The sequence below is a fragment of the Bombina bombina genome, chromosome 9, assembly GCF_027579735.1.
Source record: "Bombina bombina isolate aBomBom1 chromosome 9, aBomBom1.pri, whole genome shotgun sequence".
NCBI classification, from domain to species: domain Eukaryota; kingdom Metazoa; phylum Chordata; class Amphibia; order Anura; family Bombinatoridae; genus Bombina; species Bombina bombina.
This window is the reverse complement of record NC_069507.1, coordinates 258,616,319-258,635,691: the sequence shown is the minus strand read 5'-3', so window position 1 is coordinate 258,635,691 and position 19,373 is coordinate 258,616,319. Positions and strand designations below refer to the sequence as shown.

General features: G+C 37.1%; 1 protein-coding gene across 1 annotated transcript; it reads right to left on the bottom strand.

Annotated features, from left to right (window-relative positions):
- Nucleotides 1–16,965: 16,965 nt before the first annotated feature.
- LOC128639657 (trypsin-like) lies at nucleotides 16,966–18,960 on the bottom strand. The gene is made up of 5 exons (XM_053691783.1): nucleotides 18,918–18,960; nucleotides 18,539–18,692; nucleotides 18,057–18,310; nucleotides 17,673–17,809; nucleotides 16,966–17,115 (listed from the first exon to the last, which is right to left on the bottom strand). The coding sequence occupies exons 1-5, from the start codon at nucleotides 18,955–18,957 to the stop codon at nucleotides 16,966–16,968; spliced, it is 735 nt and encodes a 244-aa protein (XP_053547758.1). The 5' UTR covers nucleotides 18,958–18,960.
- Between the last annotated feature and the right edge of the window lie 413 nt (nucleotides 18,961–19,373).

Sequence of the window (19,373 nt, the reverse complement as noted above, 5' to 3'; positions counted from 1 at the left end):
GTAATAACTTGCACGCTATTGTCACTGCTCACTTCCCTACAGCGCTGGTTTTACAGGTTTACAAAAATCTGGCGTTATCAAGAAAAAAGTGAGCGTAGAGCAAAATTGAGCTCCATACCGCACTCCAATACCAGCGCTGCTGAAAGCTGCATTGAGTTGGTTTTACGTGCTCGTGCACGATTTCCCCATAGATATCAATGGGGAGAATTACCTAAATTACAAAAAAAACCACTAAATTACACAAAATAAAAAAAGAAATGATCAGATATTTAAACTAATTACACGTAATCTAATAGCCCTATCAAAATAAAAAAGCCTCCCCAAAATAAAAATAAAACCTAGCCTAAACTAAACTACCAATAGCCCTTAAAAGGGCTTTTTGCGGGGCATTGCCCCAAAGAAATCAGCTCTTTTCCCTGTAAAAAAAAATACAAACAACCCCCCAACAGTAAAACCCACAACCCACACAACCAACCCCCCAAATAAAAACCTAACTAAAAAAACCTAAGCTCCCCATTGCCCTGAAAAGGGCATTTGGATGGGCATTGCCCTTAAAAGGGCATTTAGCTATTTTTCAATTGCCCAAACACTAACCTAAAAATAAAACCCACCCAATAATCCCTTAAAAAACCTAACACTAACCCCTGAAGATCCACTTAGAGTTTTGAAGACCGGAAATCCATCCTCAACGAAGCCAGAAGAAGTCTTCATCCAAGCCGGCAGAAGTGGTCCTCCAGATGGGCAGGAGTCTTCATCCAGACGGCATCTTCTATCTTCATCCATGCGGCACGGAGCGGGTCCATCTTCAAGACATCCGGCATGGAGCATCCTCTTCTGACGACGGCGACTGAAGAATGAAGGTTCCTTTAAGTGACGTCATCCAAGATGGCATCCCTTGAATTCCGATTAGCTGATAGAATTCTATCAGCCTATAAGATTAAAAGGTGAAAAAATCCTATTGGCTGATGCAATCAGCCAATAGGATTGAGCTTCAATCAGCTAATAGGATTCATCTCGCATTCTATTGGCTGTTGCAATCAGCCAATAGAATGCGAGCTCAATCCTATTGGCTGATTTCATTTCAAGTACGTTGGTCACACGACCAGAAGTCTTAAAGACAGGTTTTTAGAGCACTTACGTACAATTGAGGATCCAGAATCAACTACACCCATAGCACAACATTTTCATAAATTTCATGCATCTAATAGTTCTTTACTGCGAGTACAGGGTATAGAACATGTATTGAGACATCCCAGAGGGGGAAATAGGATTAAAACATTACAACAGCAAGAGGTTTTTTGGATCTTTACTCTAGGAACTAGAATACCTACAGGTCTGAATAGTGAGTGGGATGTGAAACTGTTTGTAGACTAAATGATTAAAATGGCTTCTAGAATTTCTAAAATCTCCAAACCATATCCTAAATCTCTAAAATCTTTGTCTATCTGAAACTGTGATATCTTATATCATTTAATCCAAGTGGTATACAAAAAGAATTAAGTTTCAAAATATAATAACTCTGTAAATATTTTGTATAGCCCATACCTTATTCTCTCTATGTAGTTTGGGGTGAAAAGAAAAAATATTTGACTTTGAAAAAATATCTAAAAAATATCTGAAAAAATATCTGTCTCTGTAAACACAGCTCTCATTCAATTTTGTGCTTGTATTATACTAAGGGTGTTCCAACTTATGTTATAATAGGTTATAATTTTCAAATAACATAGTAATGTTAAGAATTGTGTAAAATGCTTGTATAACATATTTTGAATATTTAAATACTATGGTACTTAGAAATAGCCATTTTAACTTTAGGTACTTACAGATGCGCACCATATGAAATGCATTTTGCAATTAAAGGGTTAATTGTATTACCAATTAAAGGGGCGTGTATTTCTGCCCTATATAGGTGTGCACAGTAGTACCTAATATTATGGGTCATTGAGGAAGTTACGTTGTGAAGACGAAACATGTTTGACCTAATAACTTCTACTTCCCTCTGATCACAAATTGATGCTGTTGTTTTTACTGCTGAAAGGAATAAAAGACTATATCTTTTTACTTACCGGAGTCTGCTGTGTCTTTTCCTGGAGTGCTGGAGGAGCGTTGTTGATCGATTTAGCTGATTTCATTAGCCAATAGGATTTTTTCACCTTTAATTCTGATTGGCTGATAGAATTCTATCAGCCAATCGGAATTCAAGGGACTCCATCTTGGATGACTTTACTTAAAGGAACCTTCATTCTTCAGTCGCCGTCGTCAGAAGAGGATGCTCCATGCCGGATGTCTTGAAGATGGACCCGCTCCGCGCCACATGGATGAAGATAGAAGATGCCATCTGGATGAAGACTTCTGCCCATCTGGAGGACCACTTCTGCCGGCTTGGATGAAGACTTCTTCTGGCTTCGTTGAGGATGGATGTCCGGTCTTCAAAACTATAAGTGGATCTTCAGGGGTTAGTGTTAGGTTTTTTAAGGGTTTATTGGGTGGGTTTTATTTTTAGGTTACGGTTTGGGCAATTGAAAAAGAGCTAAATGCCCTTTTAAGGGCAATGCCCATCCAAATGCCCTTTTTAAGGCAATGGGGAGCTTAGGTTTTTTTAGTTAGGTTTTTATTTGGGGGGTTGGTTGTGTTGGTGGTGGGTTTTACTGTTGGGGAGTTGTTTATAATTTTTTTACAGGAAAAGAGCTGATTTATTTGGGGCAATGCCCCGCAAAAGGCCATTTTAAGGGCTATTTGTAGTTTAGTTTAGGCTAGGTTTTTTTTTTTATTTTGGGGGGGGCTTTTTCTTTTGATAGGGCTATTAGATTAGGTGTAATAAGTTTAAATATCTGATCATTTCTTTTTTATTTTGTGTAATTTAGTGTTTTGTTTTGTTTTGTAATTTAGGTAATTATATTTAATTTAGGTAATGTATTTAATTGTAGTGTAAGGTTAGGTTTTATTGTAAGACAGGTTAGGTTTTCTTTTACAGGTAAAATAAAAATTATTTTAGCTAGGTAGTTAGTAAATAGTTATTAACTATTTAGTAACTATTCTACCTAGTTAAAATAAATACAAACTTGCCGGTGAAATAAAAATAAAACATTAGGCTAGATTTAGAGTTTTTTCGTTAGAAGGGGTGCGTTAGCTACGCGTCTTTTTAGTATAACGCACAGTGTTTTTAACTCTGGTATTTATTTCAAAAAAAGCTGCTAACGCGTAGTATTTAGAGTTTAAAAAAAAAGCTCCTAACGCGTATATTTTAGATGCTTAATCACGCCCGCGTTAGATAGTCTCCCATAGAGATCTATGAGAAATCAGAAAAGCATGCTTTTTTCACCTAACACTCGATCTCGCGAGAAATACGCACTGCTCGGTCATATGACCTATTACACATAATGCACAATAAAAACAAAAGGAAAATTTCATAACAACAATCAAAAAACGTAGCACACACGCATTACACATTCACAAGCGGAGAAAATAAAACTTTACACTAAACGAAGAAAACAGATATACCTTACGATCCGGAAACACGGAACAAAACAACACGAAAGAAAAATTGCACACTCATACACAATCAAAACACTCACATTCAACATTACGGAATATTAGTACAAACAAACATTTACAACACTTCACAAATACGACACCATCACAAATAAACATTTACATTTACACATAATACTATTGGACAATGTCATGCAAAACGATCACTATGACATCATCGCATTCTCCACATTCCACAAATACTAACTCAATATGAGCATGCGCAAATTCACACAACTAATACACATTGCACACATACTAATTACTAACAAAGCACACCTGAACACAATTTACAAGGCAAACAGGTACATCATTAAACATTTACACAGGGTATATAAGCACCACACAAGCATGGCTTCTTTGACTGTGTTGCTGGTGGGGTTTTGGATATTTACGGAGTTATTGTGAGAGTTAGTGCGAGTTTCTGTTATTGGGAGAGTTAGTGTTAGTGTGAGAGAGTCAGTTAGTGCTATTGTGTGTGAGTTAGTGGTAGTGTGAGTTAGTGGTAGTGTGAGTTAGTGGTAGTATGAGTTAGTGGTAGTGTGAGTAAGTGGTAGTGTGAGTTAGTTTGTTGTAGTGTGAGTTAGTTAGTGGTAGTGTGAGTTACTTAGTTGTAGTGTGAGATAGGAAGAGAGTGGTAGTGAGCGAGAGTTTGTTTGGCTGAGTGTGCGAGTGCTTTTTCTGTATACGTAATACATTTACACGCAAACACATTCAATACATACATACACTTATCAACACTTAACAACACTACATACACTTATCAACACTTATCAACACTACATACACTACATACCCAATACCCTCTCATACTACACTCCATACCCCGTTCCCCGTAATCCCATTCCCTCGAATCCCATACCCCATTCCCTTGAATCCCATACCCATCCCATTGTTACATTTAGTTTACATATTCTCATTTTGGTCTACTTTAACGTTTTAGTTTGTTAAATACTCCTTACCCTCTTTTATTTATATCCCTTTCACACTTTCAGCACTTTTTTTTTATTTTTTATTATTTTGACCCCCTTTCATTTGGGCACATTCACTTTTTGTTGTAGGAGTTGGGGATTAGTGTAGAGAAGAAATGGAAGAGGAGGGCAGGCAGGAGATTAGTCAGGGGAAAGGGAGGGGGAGAGGGAGAGGGAGAGGAACAGGACAGGAAGGGGGGGAGGAAGCGGTGGGTGGACCCAGCCACTTAGTTCAAGATGAACAAGTGGCTGGGCCCAGTGGCGGACAGAGTAGGGCTTCACAGTCCGGGAAATGGAGGACACCATCACAGGGGAAGGTTAAGCTGACTAGGGAGGCGAGGTTTACTATGGAGGAGAAGGAGGCCCTCGTAGAGGCATATGTGCCGAGGGCTAGGAAGCTGCAAGCTCAGAAGGCCACCCCGAAGGACAAGAGGAAGCTCTGGCTGGAGATAAGGGATGCAGTTAATGCAGTAGGGGGCCACAACAGGGATGTCAAATCCATTAAACATTGGTACCGGGACTGCAAAATGGAGCTGAAAAGAAAAATGTCTCAGGAGTACCAACATGCAACAGCAACCGGTGGCGGCCCTCCACTGAACGTGGAGTATAACCGATGGGAGGAGATTTTGCACCAGAAGAGCCTCGTGCACCAGAAGAGCCTCGTGCACCAGCAGCCCGCCGTGCACCAGCAGCACCTGAGGAGGAGGAGATAGCCGAGGTGCAGGTATTGCTGGATTTCCAAGAACAAATGCGTGCCTCCCGGAGGGAAAATATTCTAACTCGAGTCGAGATGTCAGCAGATATTCGTGCCCTTCGAGAAGGACAAAGAGAAATTATAGAAGGACAAAGACAAATTATAGAAGGCCAAAACCGGCTTGTGCAGATTGTCACAGATCTATTTCAGTTCCTCCGGGAGGTGCATGCTGGGCCTTCTGAACCTGGGCCATCTGAACCTGGGCTATCTGAACTTGGCCCATCTGCTACTGGGCCATCTGAACCTGGGCCATCTGCTCCTGGTACTCCTCAATCTCCTCCTCAGCCTGGTCATCCCAGTACTCCTCCTTCCCCTCTTCCACAAACATCTCCCATGAGAACTCGTCAGAGGGGGCAGTTGCCCCCCCCCGAGCCTCAGTCTCGTGGGAAGAGGGGAAGGAAGAGGAAGTAAGTATTTTCACGTATATTATATTTTTTTGGTTATTTAATGTGTAATGGATAGGTATGTGATGATGTTTTCTCACACTTGTGGACCACACTCTGCATATAATCTTCTTCTATGGGACCGGGTCCATGGAGGCAGATTGTGGGTTACAAGTGTGTGGACACCACATCATCACATACCTATCCTTGTTCATTTCATTGATTGGTTTCTGGGATGTGATGTCCAAACTGTTTCCCTAATCTCAAACAAAATGACCATTACAATTATACATGATGGCATATTACTGTTTGAATTCCAATAACACAGCTTAAAGGGACAGTCAGAACATTATTGTTGTTTAACAAAAAAAAAACACTGTATTACGCATTATCAAGTTTTTGAAAACAAAATTTGTGAAATACACGTGGGATTTATGTGATTACCCTTGTATCTATGCCTCTGAAAAATGACCACTTATTTATGTTATTTTGACAGACCAACATTTTAGACAATCACTGATCAATCCAAGGTCACTATGCTGTATGAGCTCAATGTTTTCTATATGAAATTATGAAAGAAATGCCCTCTAGTGGTCAAAAATCATTCAGATTACATGCACTCTTCAAGCTCTAAGAAATGAGATGATGAACCTCCTAGGTTTAGCTGTTGACTAAGAATAACAAGAGAGTTATGAGAAATAGGTGAGAAACGTTTTAGATAAATAAAAAAAAATTAAAAAAAAATTCATTAGTGGTTTTCAAGACTGTCCCTTTAAAAAAATTACATATGCTAATTCTTTGATTGTTGGTATATCTACATGTACTTGTTCAAAAATGAAAATATTGCAATAGGATTTCCAATGACCTGTTAAATAAAGTCTATTTTCTTAAAGAGACATTATTGTGTTTGAATTTATTTAAGTAAGACATTTAATTTAGAAGGAATTCGGTTTCAGGTCCTTTTAGGATTTACTTTCGAAATATATGCTCACAATAATATATTTGGAGATTAACCAATGTGGAACTCATACATGACACAATACTCAACATTTACATTAAAGGGACAGTATACAATCATTTTCAGACAACTGCATGTAATAGATACTACTATAAACAACCAGATGACCACATACTGATATCAAAATCAATGATAAAACGGTTTAAACACTTACTTAGAAAATCTGTTTAGCTATGTTGAAAAGATAGCTGGAAAGCCCATTCCAAGTGTGAAATAACACAATACCCATTCATTTACATATGAAAACACCCTTTACACAAACAGGAGCAAGATGGAGAAGGTAGCTGATGGTACTCACATCAAACTTCAAGGCTTGGGGAGGAGTCAGAAAATCACTGCAATGTTCTTTAAACATCATCAAAAATATTTTTAATTGTAAAAATATTTTTTAATATATAAATCGATATTCAAAACATATGTGTTTTAAAAATGAGTGTCTAATGACCCTTAAAAAAAAAATATCACGATATAACATATTGAAAAAGTAGCCATCTCATATATTTAGCATATGATAAAGGTCAATGCATATTGATAACTTGATTCAAATACAATAGGGCATATTTCAGAATTCGATGTTTAAAATTATACACAACACTTCTTCAGCGCCCCTTGGATGATGACTTCTATCGGATGGAAGACTTCTTCAGCGCCCCTTGGATGATGACTTCTATCGGATGGAAGACTTCTTCAGCGCCCCTTGGATGAAGACTTCGGCCCGGCTGGGTGAACACGACTCAAGGTAGGGAGATCTTCAGGGGGGTATTGTTAGGTTTAATAAAGGGGGTTTGGGTTAGAGTAGGGGTATGTGGGTGGTGGGTTTTAATGTTGGGGGGGAGGTTGTATTTTTTTTAAAAGGCAAAAGAGCTGATTACTTTGGGGCATGCCCCGCAAAAAGCCCTTTTAAGGGCTGGTAAAAGAGCTGGTTACTTTGTAATGTAGAATAGGGTAGGGACTTTTATTATTTTATTTTTTATTTTTTTTATTAGGGGGCTTAGATTAGGTGTAATTAGTTTAACATTCTTGTAATCTTTTTTTATTTTCTGTAATTTAGTGTTTGGTTTTTTTTGTAATTTAGTTTAGTTTATTTAATTGTATTTAATTGTAGGTATTTGTAGCTAATTTATTTAATTAATTTAATGATAGTGTAGTGTTAGGTTTAATTGTAACTTAGGTTAGGATATATTTTACAGGTAGTTTTTTATTTCTTTTAGCTTGGTAGTTATTAAATAGTTAATAACTATTTAATAACTATTGTACCTAGTTAAAATAAATACAAAGTTACCTGTAAAATAAATATAAATCCTAAAATAGCTACAATGTAATTATTAATTACATTGTAGCTATCTTAGGGTTTATTTTACAGGTAAGTATTTAGTTTTAAATAGGAATAATTTATTTAATGATAGTGTAGTGTTAGGTGTAATTGTAACTTAGGTTAGTTTTTATTTTACAGGTAAATTTGTCTTTATTTTATCTAGGTAGCTATTAAATAGTTAATAACTATTTAATAGCTATTGTACCTAGTTAAAATAAATTTAAATTTGCCTGTAAAATAAAAATAAATCCTAAAATAGCTAGAATATAATTATTTGTAATATTGTAGCTATATTAGGGTTTGTTTTATAGGTAAGTATTTAGTTTTAAATAGGATTAATTTAATTAATAAGAGTAATTTTTATTTAGATTTATTAAAATAATATTTAAGTTAGGGGGGTGTTAGGGTTAGTATTAGACTTAAGTTTAGGGGTTAATTAGTATAATATAGATGGCGGCGGTATAGGGGGGGCAGGAAAGGGGTTAATAAATTTATTATAGGTGGCGACGGTGTAGGGGGGGCAGATCAGGGGTTAATAAGTTTAATATATGAGTCTGTGGGGTCCAGGAGTGGCAGTTTAGGGGTTAAACAATTTATTTAGTTGCGGCGGGGTAGGGATCCGCAGGATAGGGGTTAATAAATTTATTATACGTGGCGGCGGTATAGGGGGGGCAGGATAGGGGTTAATAGGTATTATATAGGTGGCGGCCGGGAGCGGCGGTTTAGGGGTTAATAAGTTTATTAGATTCGCGGTGGGCTCCGGGAGTGGCGGCTTAGGGGTTAACATGTTTATTATAGTTGTGGCGGGGTCCGGGAGCAGCGGCTTAGCGGGTAATAACTTTATTTAGTTGCGGCGGTGTAGGGGGGGACAGATTAGGGGTGTTTAGACTCGGGGAACATGTTAGGGTGTTAGGTGCAGACATCTCCCATAGGAATCAATGGGATATCGGGCAGCAGCGAACATGAACTTTCGCTATGGTCAGACTCCCATTGATTCCTTTGGGATCCGCCACCTCCAGGGCGGCGGATTGAAAACCAGGTACGCTGGGCCGGAAAAGTGCCGAGCGTACCTGCTAGGAATTTGATAACTTTCAAAAGTAGTCAGATTGTGCCGAACTTGCGTTCGGCACATCTGGAGTGACGTAAGAATCGATCTGTGTCGGACTGAGTCCGGTGGATCGTAGCTTACGTCACAAAATTCTACTTTTGCCGGTCTCTAGCCTTTGATAACTAAGGCGAATCAGCCTCGCCACAAAAACGCTGCGGAATTCCAGCGTATTTGAGGTTGACGGCTTGATAACTAGAGGCCTTAGTGTCTATAAAACAATGGGAACTGCCATGTTGTAACTTAGGTTTCTTTCTCTGCTGTGGCCAATTAGGGACAGTTATTAATAGGTCACTAGATTGAGCAGCCAATGGCTGTGTGGAATATAACAGTGTTCTGCACTTCCATTTCTAACAGGAACTGAAAAGATCACAATTTCCGAAAGGAATTACAGGAAAAAGGGACACAATAAATAATGAAGATATATTACAGTTATGTTTATATATAGATTTTATAATTGTAATTACCATCTCAAAGTGTTTAATGTCCCTTTAAAATCAATCAAAAATCTTTACTGTAGTTATAAATGTTGTTGTTATAATTCTATTATTCACAATAAAAACTGTGGGTACTGGTTGATTCAAGTGTCCAGTTTCAATCGATGTGTGGGTTAAAAAGTAAATGAAACCATTTCTTCTAAAACCCTCTTTACCACCATGTAAATCTATGGTTTACTTTGCGTCTTCTTAATTCAAAATGAATGTGGGTTTTTTGTTAAAAAAACAACATCTTGTTCTTGATCTACCATAGTAGAGACTGGTATTTTTGTTTTCTTAGATGTAACTTTCTGTGTTTAGTGTGGGTCCTGTATTTTCAGATGTAGGTGTTCAATCATTCAGCTTATTATTGATTATTATTATTATTATTCTTTTTTTATAAAGCGCCAACAGATTCTGCAGCGCTGCCCATGGGTACAAGGATAAAATTACAACAGAGAAACAATACAATAAAAGACAACATTTTACAGACAAATACAGGGGGAATTGAAGGCCCTATTCCCGTGGGAGCTTACAATCTAGATGGGTAGGAGGATGGGAAACAGGAGGTGGGGACTGCAAAGGTGAGAATGATATTAGTGAGGAGATAGATAAGGGCAACTGTTAGGTAAGTGAAGTTCATTTGTTAATGAGTCGGGTGATAAGCTTCCCTGAACAAAAAGGTCTTTAGGGAACGTTTAAAGGAGGAGAGGTTAGGCTAAAAGTCTGACGGCTCGAGGATGGCTTGAGGAAGTGCGTTCCAGAGGGTTGGTGCCACACAAGCTAATACACTATTTGTATACACATTGACATCTAAGAACAAATCTTTTGTGCAGAGTTCACGTATCATAGAACTCAATGGTTTTTGCCAGACGATAGTAGACTGGAGTTCTTTTACGTGTTATTAGGATGTTTGTTCATGGTCAAGTAGACTAGATACCGGCAAAAGTAGAATTTTGTGACGTAAGCTTCGATCCGCCGTACTCAGTCCGACACAGATTAATTCTTACGTCACTCCAGATGTTCCGCACACAAGTGCGGCACAATCTGACTACTTTTGCTAGTTATCAAAAAACTAGCAGGTACGCTCGGCACTTTTCCGGCCCAGCGTACCTGGTTTTCAAACCGCCGCCCTGGAGGCGGCAGATCCCATAGGAATTAATGGGAGTCTGACCATAGCGAAAGTTCATGTTCGCTGCTGCCAGACATCCCATTGATTTCTATGGGAGCTGTCTACACCTAACACCCTAACATGTACCCCGAGTCTAAACACCCCTAATCTGTCCCCCCTTTATTTTACAGGTAACTTTGTATTTATTTTAGCTAGTTAGAATAGTTATTAAATAGTTATTAACTATTTAATAACTACCTAGCTAAAAGAAATACAAAATTACCTGTAAAATAAATCCTAACCTAAGTTACAATTAAACCTAACACTACACTATCATTAAATTAATTAAATAAATTAAATACAAATAACTACAATTAAATACAATTAAATAAACTAACTAAAGTACAAAAAATAAAAAAAGCTGTTACAAAAAATAAAAAAATTAAGTTACAAACATTTAAAAAATATTGCAACAATTTTAAGCTACTTACACCTAATCTAAGCCCCCTAATAAAATAACAAAGCCCCCCAAAATAAAAAAAATGCCCTACCCTATTCTAAATTAAAAAGTTACCAGCTCTTTTACCTTACCAGCCCTTAAAAGGGCCTTTTGCGGGGCATGCCCCAAAGAAAACAGCTCTTTTGCCTGTAAAAGAAAAATACAACCCCCCCCAACATTAAAACCCACCACCCACATACCCCTAATCTAACCCAAACCCCCCTTAAATAAACCTAACACTACCCCCCTGAAGTTCATCCTACCTTGAGTCGTCTTCAGCCAGCCGACCACCGATGGAACCGAAGAGGAGATCCGGAGCGGCAGAAGTCATCATCCAAGGGGCGCTGAAGAAGTCTTCCATCCGATGAAGTCATCATCCAGGCGGCGCTGAAGAGATCTTCCACCCGGGTGATGTCATCTTCCAAGCGGCATCTTCAATCTTCTTTCTTCCGGATCCATCTTAATCCCGCCGACGTGGAACATCCTTCTTCCCCGACGGCCGACGACTGAATGAAGGTTCCTTTAAGGGACGTCATCCAAGATGGCGTCCCTTCAATTCCGATTGGCTGATAGGATTCTATCAGCCAATCGGAATTAAGGTAGGAAAAATCTGATTGGCTGATTGAATCAGCCAATCAGATTGAAGTTCAATCCGATTGGCTGATCCAATCAGCCAATCAGATTGAGCTCGCATTCTATTGGCTGATCGGAACTTCAATCTGATTGGCTGATTCAATCAGCCAATCAGATTTTTCCTACCTTAATTCCGATTGGCTGATAGAATCCTATTAGCCAATCGGAATTGAAGGGACGCCATCTTGGATGACGTCCCTTAAAGGAACCTTCATTCAGTCGTCGGCCGTCGGGGAAGAAGGATGTTCCGCGTCGGCGGGATGAAGATGGATCCGGAAGAAAGAAGATTGAAGATGCCGCTTGGAAGATGACATCGCTCGGTTGGAAGATCTCTTTAGCGCCGCCTGGATGACTTCATCGGATGGAAGACTTCTTCAGCGCCCCTTGGATGATGACTTCTGCCGCTCCGGATCTCCTCTTCGGTTCCATCGGTGGTCAGCTGGCTGAAGACGACTCAAGGTAGGATGAACTTCAGGGGAGTAGTGTTAAGTTTATTTAAGGGAGTTTGGGTTAGATTAGGGGTATGTGGGTGGTGGGTTTTAATGTTGGGGGGGGGTTGTATTTTTCTTTTACAGGCAAAAGAGCTGTTTTCTTTGGGGCATGCCCCGCAAAAGGCCCTTTTAAAGGCTGGTAAGGTAAAAGAGCTGGTAACTTTTTAATTTAGAATAGGGTAGGGCATTTATTTATTTTGGGGGGCTTTGTTATTTTATTAAGGGGCTTAGATTAGGTGTAAGTAGCTTAAAATTGTTGTAATATTTTTTAAATGTTTGTAACTTTTTTTTTTTTTTTGTAATTTAGCTTTTTTTATTTTTTGTACTTTAGTTAGTTTATTTAATTGTATTTAATTGTAGTTATTTGTATTTAATTTATTTAATTAATTTAATGATAGTGTAGTGTTAGGTTTAATTGTAATTTAGGTTAGGATTTATTTTACAGGTAATTTTGTATTTCTTTTAGCTAGGTAGTTATTAAATAGTTAATAACTATTTAATAACTATTCTAACTAGCTAAAATAAATACAAAGTTACCTGTAAAATAAATATAAATCCTACAATAGCTACAATGTAATTATTAATTACATTGTAGCTATCTTAGGGTTTATTTTACAGGTAAGTATTTAGTTTTAAATAGGAATAATTTAGTTAATGATAGTGTAGTGTTAGGTATAATTGTAACTTAGGTTAGTTTTTATTTTACAGGTTAATTTCTCTTTATTTTTACTAGGTAGCTATTAAATAGTTAATAACTATTAAATAGCTATTGTACCTAGTTAAAATAAATTGAAATTTGCCTGTAAAATAAAAATAAATCCTAAGATAGCTACAATATAATTATTATTTATATTGTAGCTATATTAGTTTTTTTTTTAAAGGTAAGTATTTAGTTTTAAATAGGATTAATTTAGTTAATAAGAGAAATATTATTTAGATTTATTTAATTAATATTTAAGTTAGGGGGGTGTTAGGGTTAGTGTTAGACTTAGGTTTAGGGGTTAATAATTTTATTACAGTGGCGGCGGTGTAGGGGGGGCAGGATAGAGGTTAATAAATTTATTATAGGTGGAGATGGTGTAGGGGGGGCAGATTAGGGGTTAATAAGTTTAATATAGGTTGCGGCGGGGTCTGGGAGCGGCGGTTTAGGGGTTAAACTATTTATTTAGTTGCGGCGAGGTCCGGGATCCGCAGGATAGGGGTTAATAACTTTATTATAGGTGGCGACGGTGTAGGGGGGGCAGATTAGGGGTTAATAAGTTTAACATAGGTTGCGGCGGGGTCCGGGAGCGGTGGTTTAGGGGTTAAACTATTTATTTAGTTGCGGCAAGGTCCGGGACTTGCAGGATAGGGGTTAATAACTTTATTATAGGTGGCAGCGGTATAGGGGGGGCAGGATAGGGGTTACTAGGTATAATGTAGGTGGCGGCGGTGTCTGGGAGCGGCGGTTTAGGGGTTAATACATTTATAAGAGTTGCGGCGGGGTCTAGGAGTGGCGGTTTAGGGGTTAATAACTTTATTTAGTTGCGGGGGGCTCTGGGGTGCCGGTATAGGGGGAAGAACAGTGTAGTTAGTGTGGGTGCTTAGTGACAGCTTGTCAATGAAGCTGTAAAAAAGCTGAAGAGCAGCGAGATCGGATGAGCGATAACTATCACAATCCGCTGCTCATCGCCCCGTACTTGGTGCGCGGCTTTTTGACAGCTTATTTGATAACTTAGGCGAACGTATTCAGGTCCGCGGCGGCGATGATAGGTGAGCTTAGGCGGGCGTATTGGACCGGCGAAGGCAGGTAAAGTAGACGGCTTGATAACTACCCCTCATAGACTTCTATCAACCGGCACCAACCATTGAGTTCTATATCTCTTGAACTGAGCACAATAGATTGTATTGTTCCTGGAAGTCAATGTGAATACAGAAAGTGTAGTGAAGTGTTTCACTAAAGACCTAAAGTGGATACCTCAAAAACACTTTCAGAATTGTATTGAAACCTACGTCTGAATATACAGGACCCACACTACACTCAGAAAGGATCATTTGTAGGAAATAAATAATAACTTAGCCTCTACTGTAGTAGATCAAGAACAAGGTGGTGTTTTACAGAAAACCTCATTCATTTTGAAGATAGAAGATGTGAAGTAAAAAGCAAGATTACATGGCACTGAGTGCTTTTATAAAAAACAGTTTAATTTACTTTTTAACGCACACTTGGGCCCTATTTATCCTCAGGTGGGCACACAAGGTTCGCCGTCATGAACCTTGCCTGCCCAGCCTTGCGGCGAGCACACAGTATTGCTGTCCCCATTTAACATGGCCGCTGATTGGGATGATTGAAATGAATCACACTTTAAGTGCTGGAGAGGTTAAGTAGCAGTGGTCTAAAGAACGCTGCTTCTCATCTAGCTTTTAGGCTCACTCACGGGAGTCTGAAGTGCAAGCGCTCCAAAGCTGATATTGCAACTTGATAAATGGACTCTTCAAATGGAAATTAACATTTTACCCAACCCGTGGCCATGATTTTTATTGAGAATAACAGGATTACAATACTATCATGAAAGTTTATTTTGGACTAGACTGTCCCTTTAATAACAGATAGTTTCAGTTTTAACAAACAAATATATCTTGTTAAACAAACTTGTGTTAATTAAATGAACTTTAATTGTATTGCACTGTAAGAAATCTATTTTGTTTTGTTTTAAAAATCTGCACCCTAACTTTTATGCATTGTTGTAATAACTTTTGTTTTTATTGTTACTACTTTTATAATAAATCATTTTAATCATATTTAATATAAGTAAACATCTTGTATGTTTTTAATGCAGGATTATTAATCCAATACCTGTTTATATCTGACATGTTTTACTTAGTATAATACATATGGGAAATTGTATAATGGAAAAACAGCTTTAAAAACATCTGCGTAAAGATAGCGCAATTGCACACTATACTCACTGTCACATATTTGTCACATATTTGGATGATGTTATTTACAAATTTAAATGGAAATTCCATTTTCTAAAAGTGGCACTTTAATGTATTATTTTATAGTATAACAGTAAATCCTTTAAAGTATATTGCTGACTTCAGTGAAACAAGTGTCTGGATATACAATTATGAGAGACGGGTTTAACTTTTTCCATTTCACAAAAAAAGAGGTTTTTTTAAGTTTACTGACTATAGTTGTTTCCCCTATTGACAAAAGAACAATTTCCAAGTTATAGTTAAGTGGTTTCTAAAAATAGATCCGACTTTTCACATTTGATCTATGTACCCAACAAGTCCCGGCAACGTTAGGGCTATTTTAAGATTTTATAGTGTTGGTTTGAAATTAAATTTGTTGATAACTTCTGTAATATCTGTTTCAGACAGAGTCACATTTGTTACTGTACGTTATCCTCATATGTATCAATCAGAAAGCTAACTCATATTTACCAGATGGTTCCTCAGTTTTAAACGACCCATTTTACTAAGGAACTCTGAGTAGGTTTTAAGTATGGAGTTCAAATTTGTATGCCCTTTTTATTATGAGCATTACACTATGAATATTTACTATTTCTGTGTGTGAGTGTACATGTGTTCTGTATGTGTTTTTGTGTGTGTTAATTTGTGTGACTGTGTTTGTGTATATGCTCATGTATGTGTTGTGTATGTTGTGTTTGTGTGTGTTAATTTGTGTGACTGTGTTTGTGTGTGTTTGTGTATATGCTCATGTATGTGTTGTGTATGTGTATGTTGTGTTTGTGTGTGTTTCAGCTTGTTTGTATATATGCTCATGTGTGTGTTGTGTATGTGTATGTATGTGGGATTGTGTGTGTTTGTGTGTATTATTTTGTGTGAGTTTCTATGTGTATTGTGTATTTGTTTGTGTGTGTTTATGTGTATATATGGCTGTGTAGGTGTTTGTCTTTGTGTGTGGGTGTTTGTGTTTATATAAAATGGATATTTAATAAGTGTTAGTTAATAATGTTTCTCGTTATTATGATATTTCATAATTATGAGATAGATTATTTTTCTTTTATGTACAGGGACAGTCAACACCAAAATTGTTATTGTTTAAAAAGATAGACAACACCTTTACTACCCATTCTCCAGCTTTGCACAGCCAACATTGTTATATTAATATACTTTATAACATTTAAACCTTTAACTTTCTGCCTGTTTCTATGCCACTACAGACAGCCTCTTATCACATGCTTTTGTATTTGCTTTTCACAACATTAGAGTACTAGTTCATGTGAGCCATATAGCTCACATTGTGCTCACGCCTGTTATTTTAAGAGTCAGCACAACGTACAGCACTAATTGGTTAAAAATACAAGTCAATAGATAATAAATAAAAGTCATGTGGTCAGGGGGCTATCAGAAGATGCTTAGATACAAGGTTATCACAGAGGTAAAAAGAATATTAATATAACTGTGTTGGTTATGCAAAACTAGGGAATTGGTAATAAAGAGATTATCTATCTTTTAAAACAATAACAATTCTGGTATAGACTGTTCCTTTAAGTGTAAAATGTACTTTTTACATTGCAAGTATTTAAAACAAAAAACTCAGATTATAAGGAGTGCAATCAATAACCAATTTATTTATAAGTTGCATTAAACAATGCCCATGAAGGAGCCACAGAGCATTTTTTGTCCAATTAAATTCAGATAGGATATAGCCAGGAATACAAGTGATTTAGTTGGCAGCGATGGTGTTCTGGATCCAGGAGACGTAGTTGCAGACTTTGGTGTAGACACCGGGGTAGTTCCTGAGAGCACAGCCATAGCCCCATGAGACAATACCCTGCAGCTGTCCATTACACACCACAGGTCCGCCAGAGTCACCCTGAAAGAAGGAAGATTATTATAAGAGAGAAACCTACCTAAAACTATAACAGGGTTAAATATCTAAAGGAATTTATACCTTTGTTTGTAAAATATAAACTAAAATAACAGTTGGAATTGATTTTATAATTTGTGCATGCAAAATAGATCAGAGGATTCTAATCATTATTATCATTTACACAACACAAACATATTTATGAGATGATTATGCACGTTATAGTTTCTGAATGAGGAATGATTATCATATGAGAGAAAACAACTCTCAACCATATTAGGGGAAATATCTAAAGGAGATAATTGTAGTTTAAAAAATATAAAGTAAAAGATCATCAGTTAGAACTTGTAATTACTGTATTAACTGTATCAGTAAACCATTTTCAAGAAATAAACATGTTTATAAGATATAAAATATCTGCAAAAAATATTAAAATATATGAGAATTGAGCAGTCATTAATCTTTAGATACTTGTTCAATGAAAATGTAAGACTAGAAATAAATTGAACAGTAGTTAGAATAAAATAACTTTAGATTAATAGAAAGGGGACAGGCGATGTTACCTGGCAGGAATCCTTGCCACCTTCTAGATATCCAACACAGATCATGTTGTTTGTGATCTCTCCTGGGTAGGCACCGGTACACTGGGCAGTAGTCAGGATGGGGGCGCTCACGCACTGCAGGAGATCTGGGTAGTTGGCTACAAATGAAACCATTAAATCATTAGGTTACAATTTTTTTATGATATCAACATCATTTGAAGTTCTGTTCTTATACTTTCCTCAGTGTTATATATTTATCAATATGTTCCATAGAAATGATGAAAATAGGAAGCAAACTGTTATATTATGTTGTGTTTTTATTGTAATGAAATGATCATCTTAACAAAAAAATCATGATCGTGAAAGGATAAAAAAAAAAAGTCCTATTTAGTAATTTTTACTCACTGCCACTGCTGAGTGTGTTTCCCCAGCCAGAGATCAGACAGCTGGTGCCAGCGGCGGCACATCCAGAGGGCAGAGCTACAGCCTTCACATAGGAGTTCAGGGTGGCGGCAGAGGCGAGCTTGATGAGCATGATGTCATTGTCCAGGGTCCTGGAGTTGTAGCTGGCATGTCTGATGACCTTGGCAGAGTTGATGAACTGCTCTGTGCCCTCACTGGTAACAATGTTGTGCTCTCCCAGTCTGACCTGGATGCTTCTGCAGGTGTGATGAGATGGAAAATCACAAAGGAATGTAGATAAATTTATGAAATATAATTTTGTAAATATAGTTTTTTGAACAAAAAAATGTATTTTATAGAAGTGTTGACTTTAGAAGAGATATTGAAAAAATATAGCAGAAACAGATATAATGAACTATAGCTGCGTGGGGCTATATGTGAATATTAAGTAGGAAAAGTATATTAAAACTATCCAAATAGCTTACGTTTTGTAGCAGTGAGCAGCAGACACAACCCACAGGCTGTTAATCAGGGACCCACCACAGAAATGGTAACCGGAGTTCAGAGACACCTGATATGGGAGAGCGTTCTTGCCGCAGGTGTAACCTCCTACAATCTTATCATCATCATCAAATGCAGCTGAGAACATAATATTACACAGATACAAGAATGTTAGACTTTCCTGACCAATTTGTTCAAACAAAATCCCTACAATGTTAGTGATACAGCATAAAACAATGCAGGATCTTGAAAAGTCATGTTTAACATTACTAATAATTTATTAGGGATGTTTTAAATTCCTGTTAGCTTTTATATGATGCTAGCACTTATTGATAGTGTTTATTTTCTGTGTTTCATACTTACCAGCAGCTCCCAGGAGCACACAGAGCAGAAACAGCTTCATCCTGGAGATATGTTGGTTGGATATGTTTGTTGTAGACCAGCTTGGTATTTATATGGTTTGTTGGTGGTAATCGTTCTTTACCTAACACCTTGTGTCACATCATGGAAACGTGGTCTAGTTAATCAATACTCAATGTATAGATATCAATAGGTAGCTTATCAAAGGAATTGTGCTATTTTAGTCATAGAAAGTACACAAGGAAGAGATAATGTAACAACAAAATTAGTTTTTCTGATTTATTAACTTCTATAACCATCAAGACATTTTGAAAAAAGATATAAAGAACAGACTCTAATTTTAGAAATTTGTTCTCAGAAAAACTAGCAAAAAAAGTAAATTCAATATAAATAATTGCACCTGATGTAGAAATTAGAAAATTATATTATAATTCAATTAAAAATTATTACCCAAAATAA

Bases quoted from the DNA above. Each gene is read 5' to 3' on its own strand.
- LOC128639657 (XM_053691783.1), bottom strand. From the start codon at position 18,957: ATGAAGCTGTTTCTGCTCTGTGTGCTCCTGGGAGCTGCTG. The intron at 18,311-18,538 runs GTAAGCTATTTG...TCACACCTGCAG, and splicing joins GCTGCTCACTGCTACAAAAC to AAGCATCCAGGTCAGACTGG. The intron at 17,116-17,672 runs GTAACATCGCCT...TCCTTCTTTCAG, and splicing joins GTGGCAAGGATTCCTGCCAG to GGTGACTCTGGCGGACCTGT.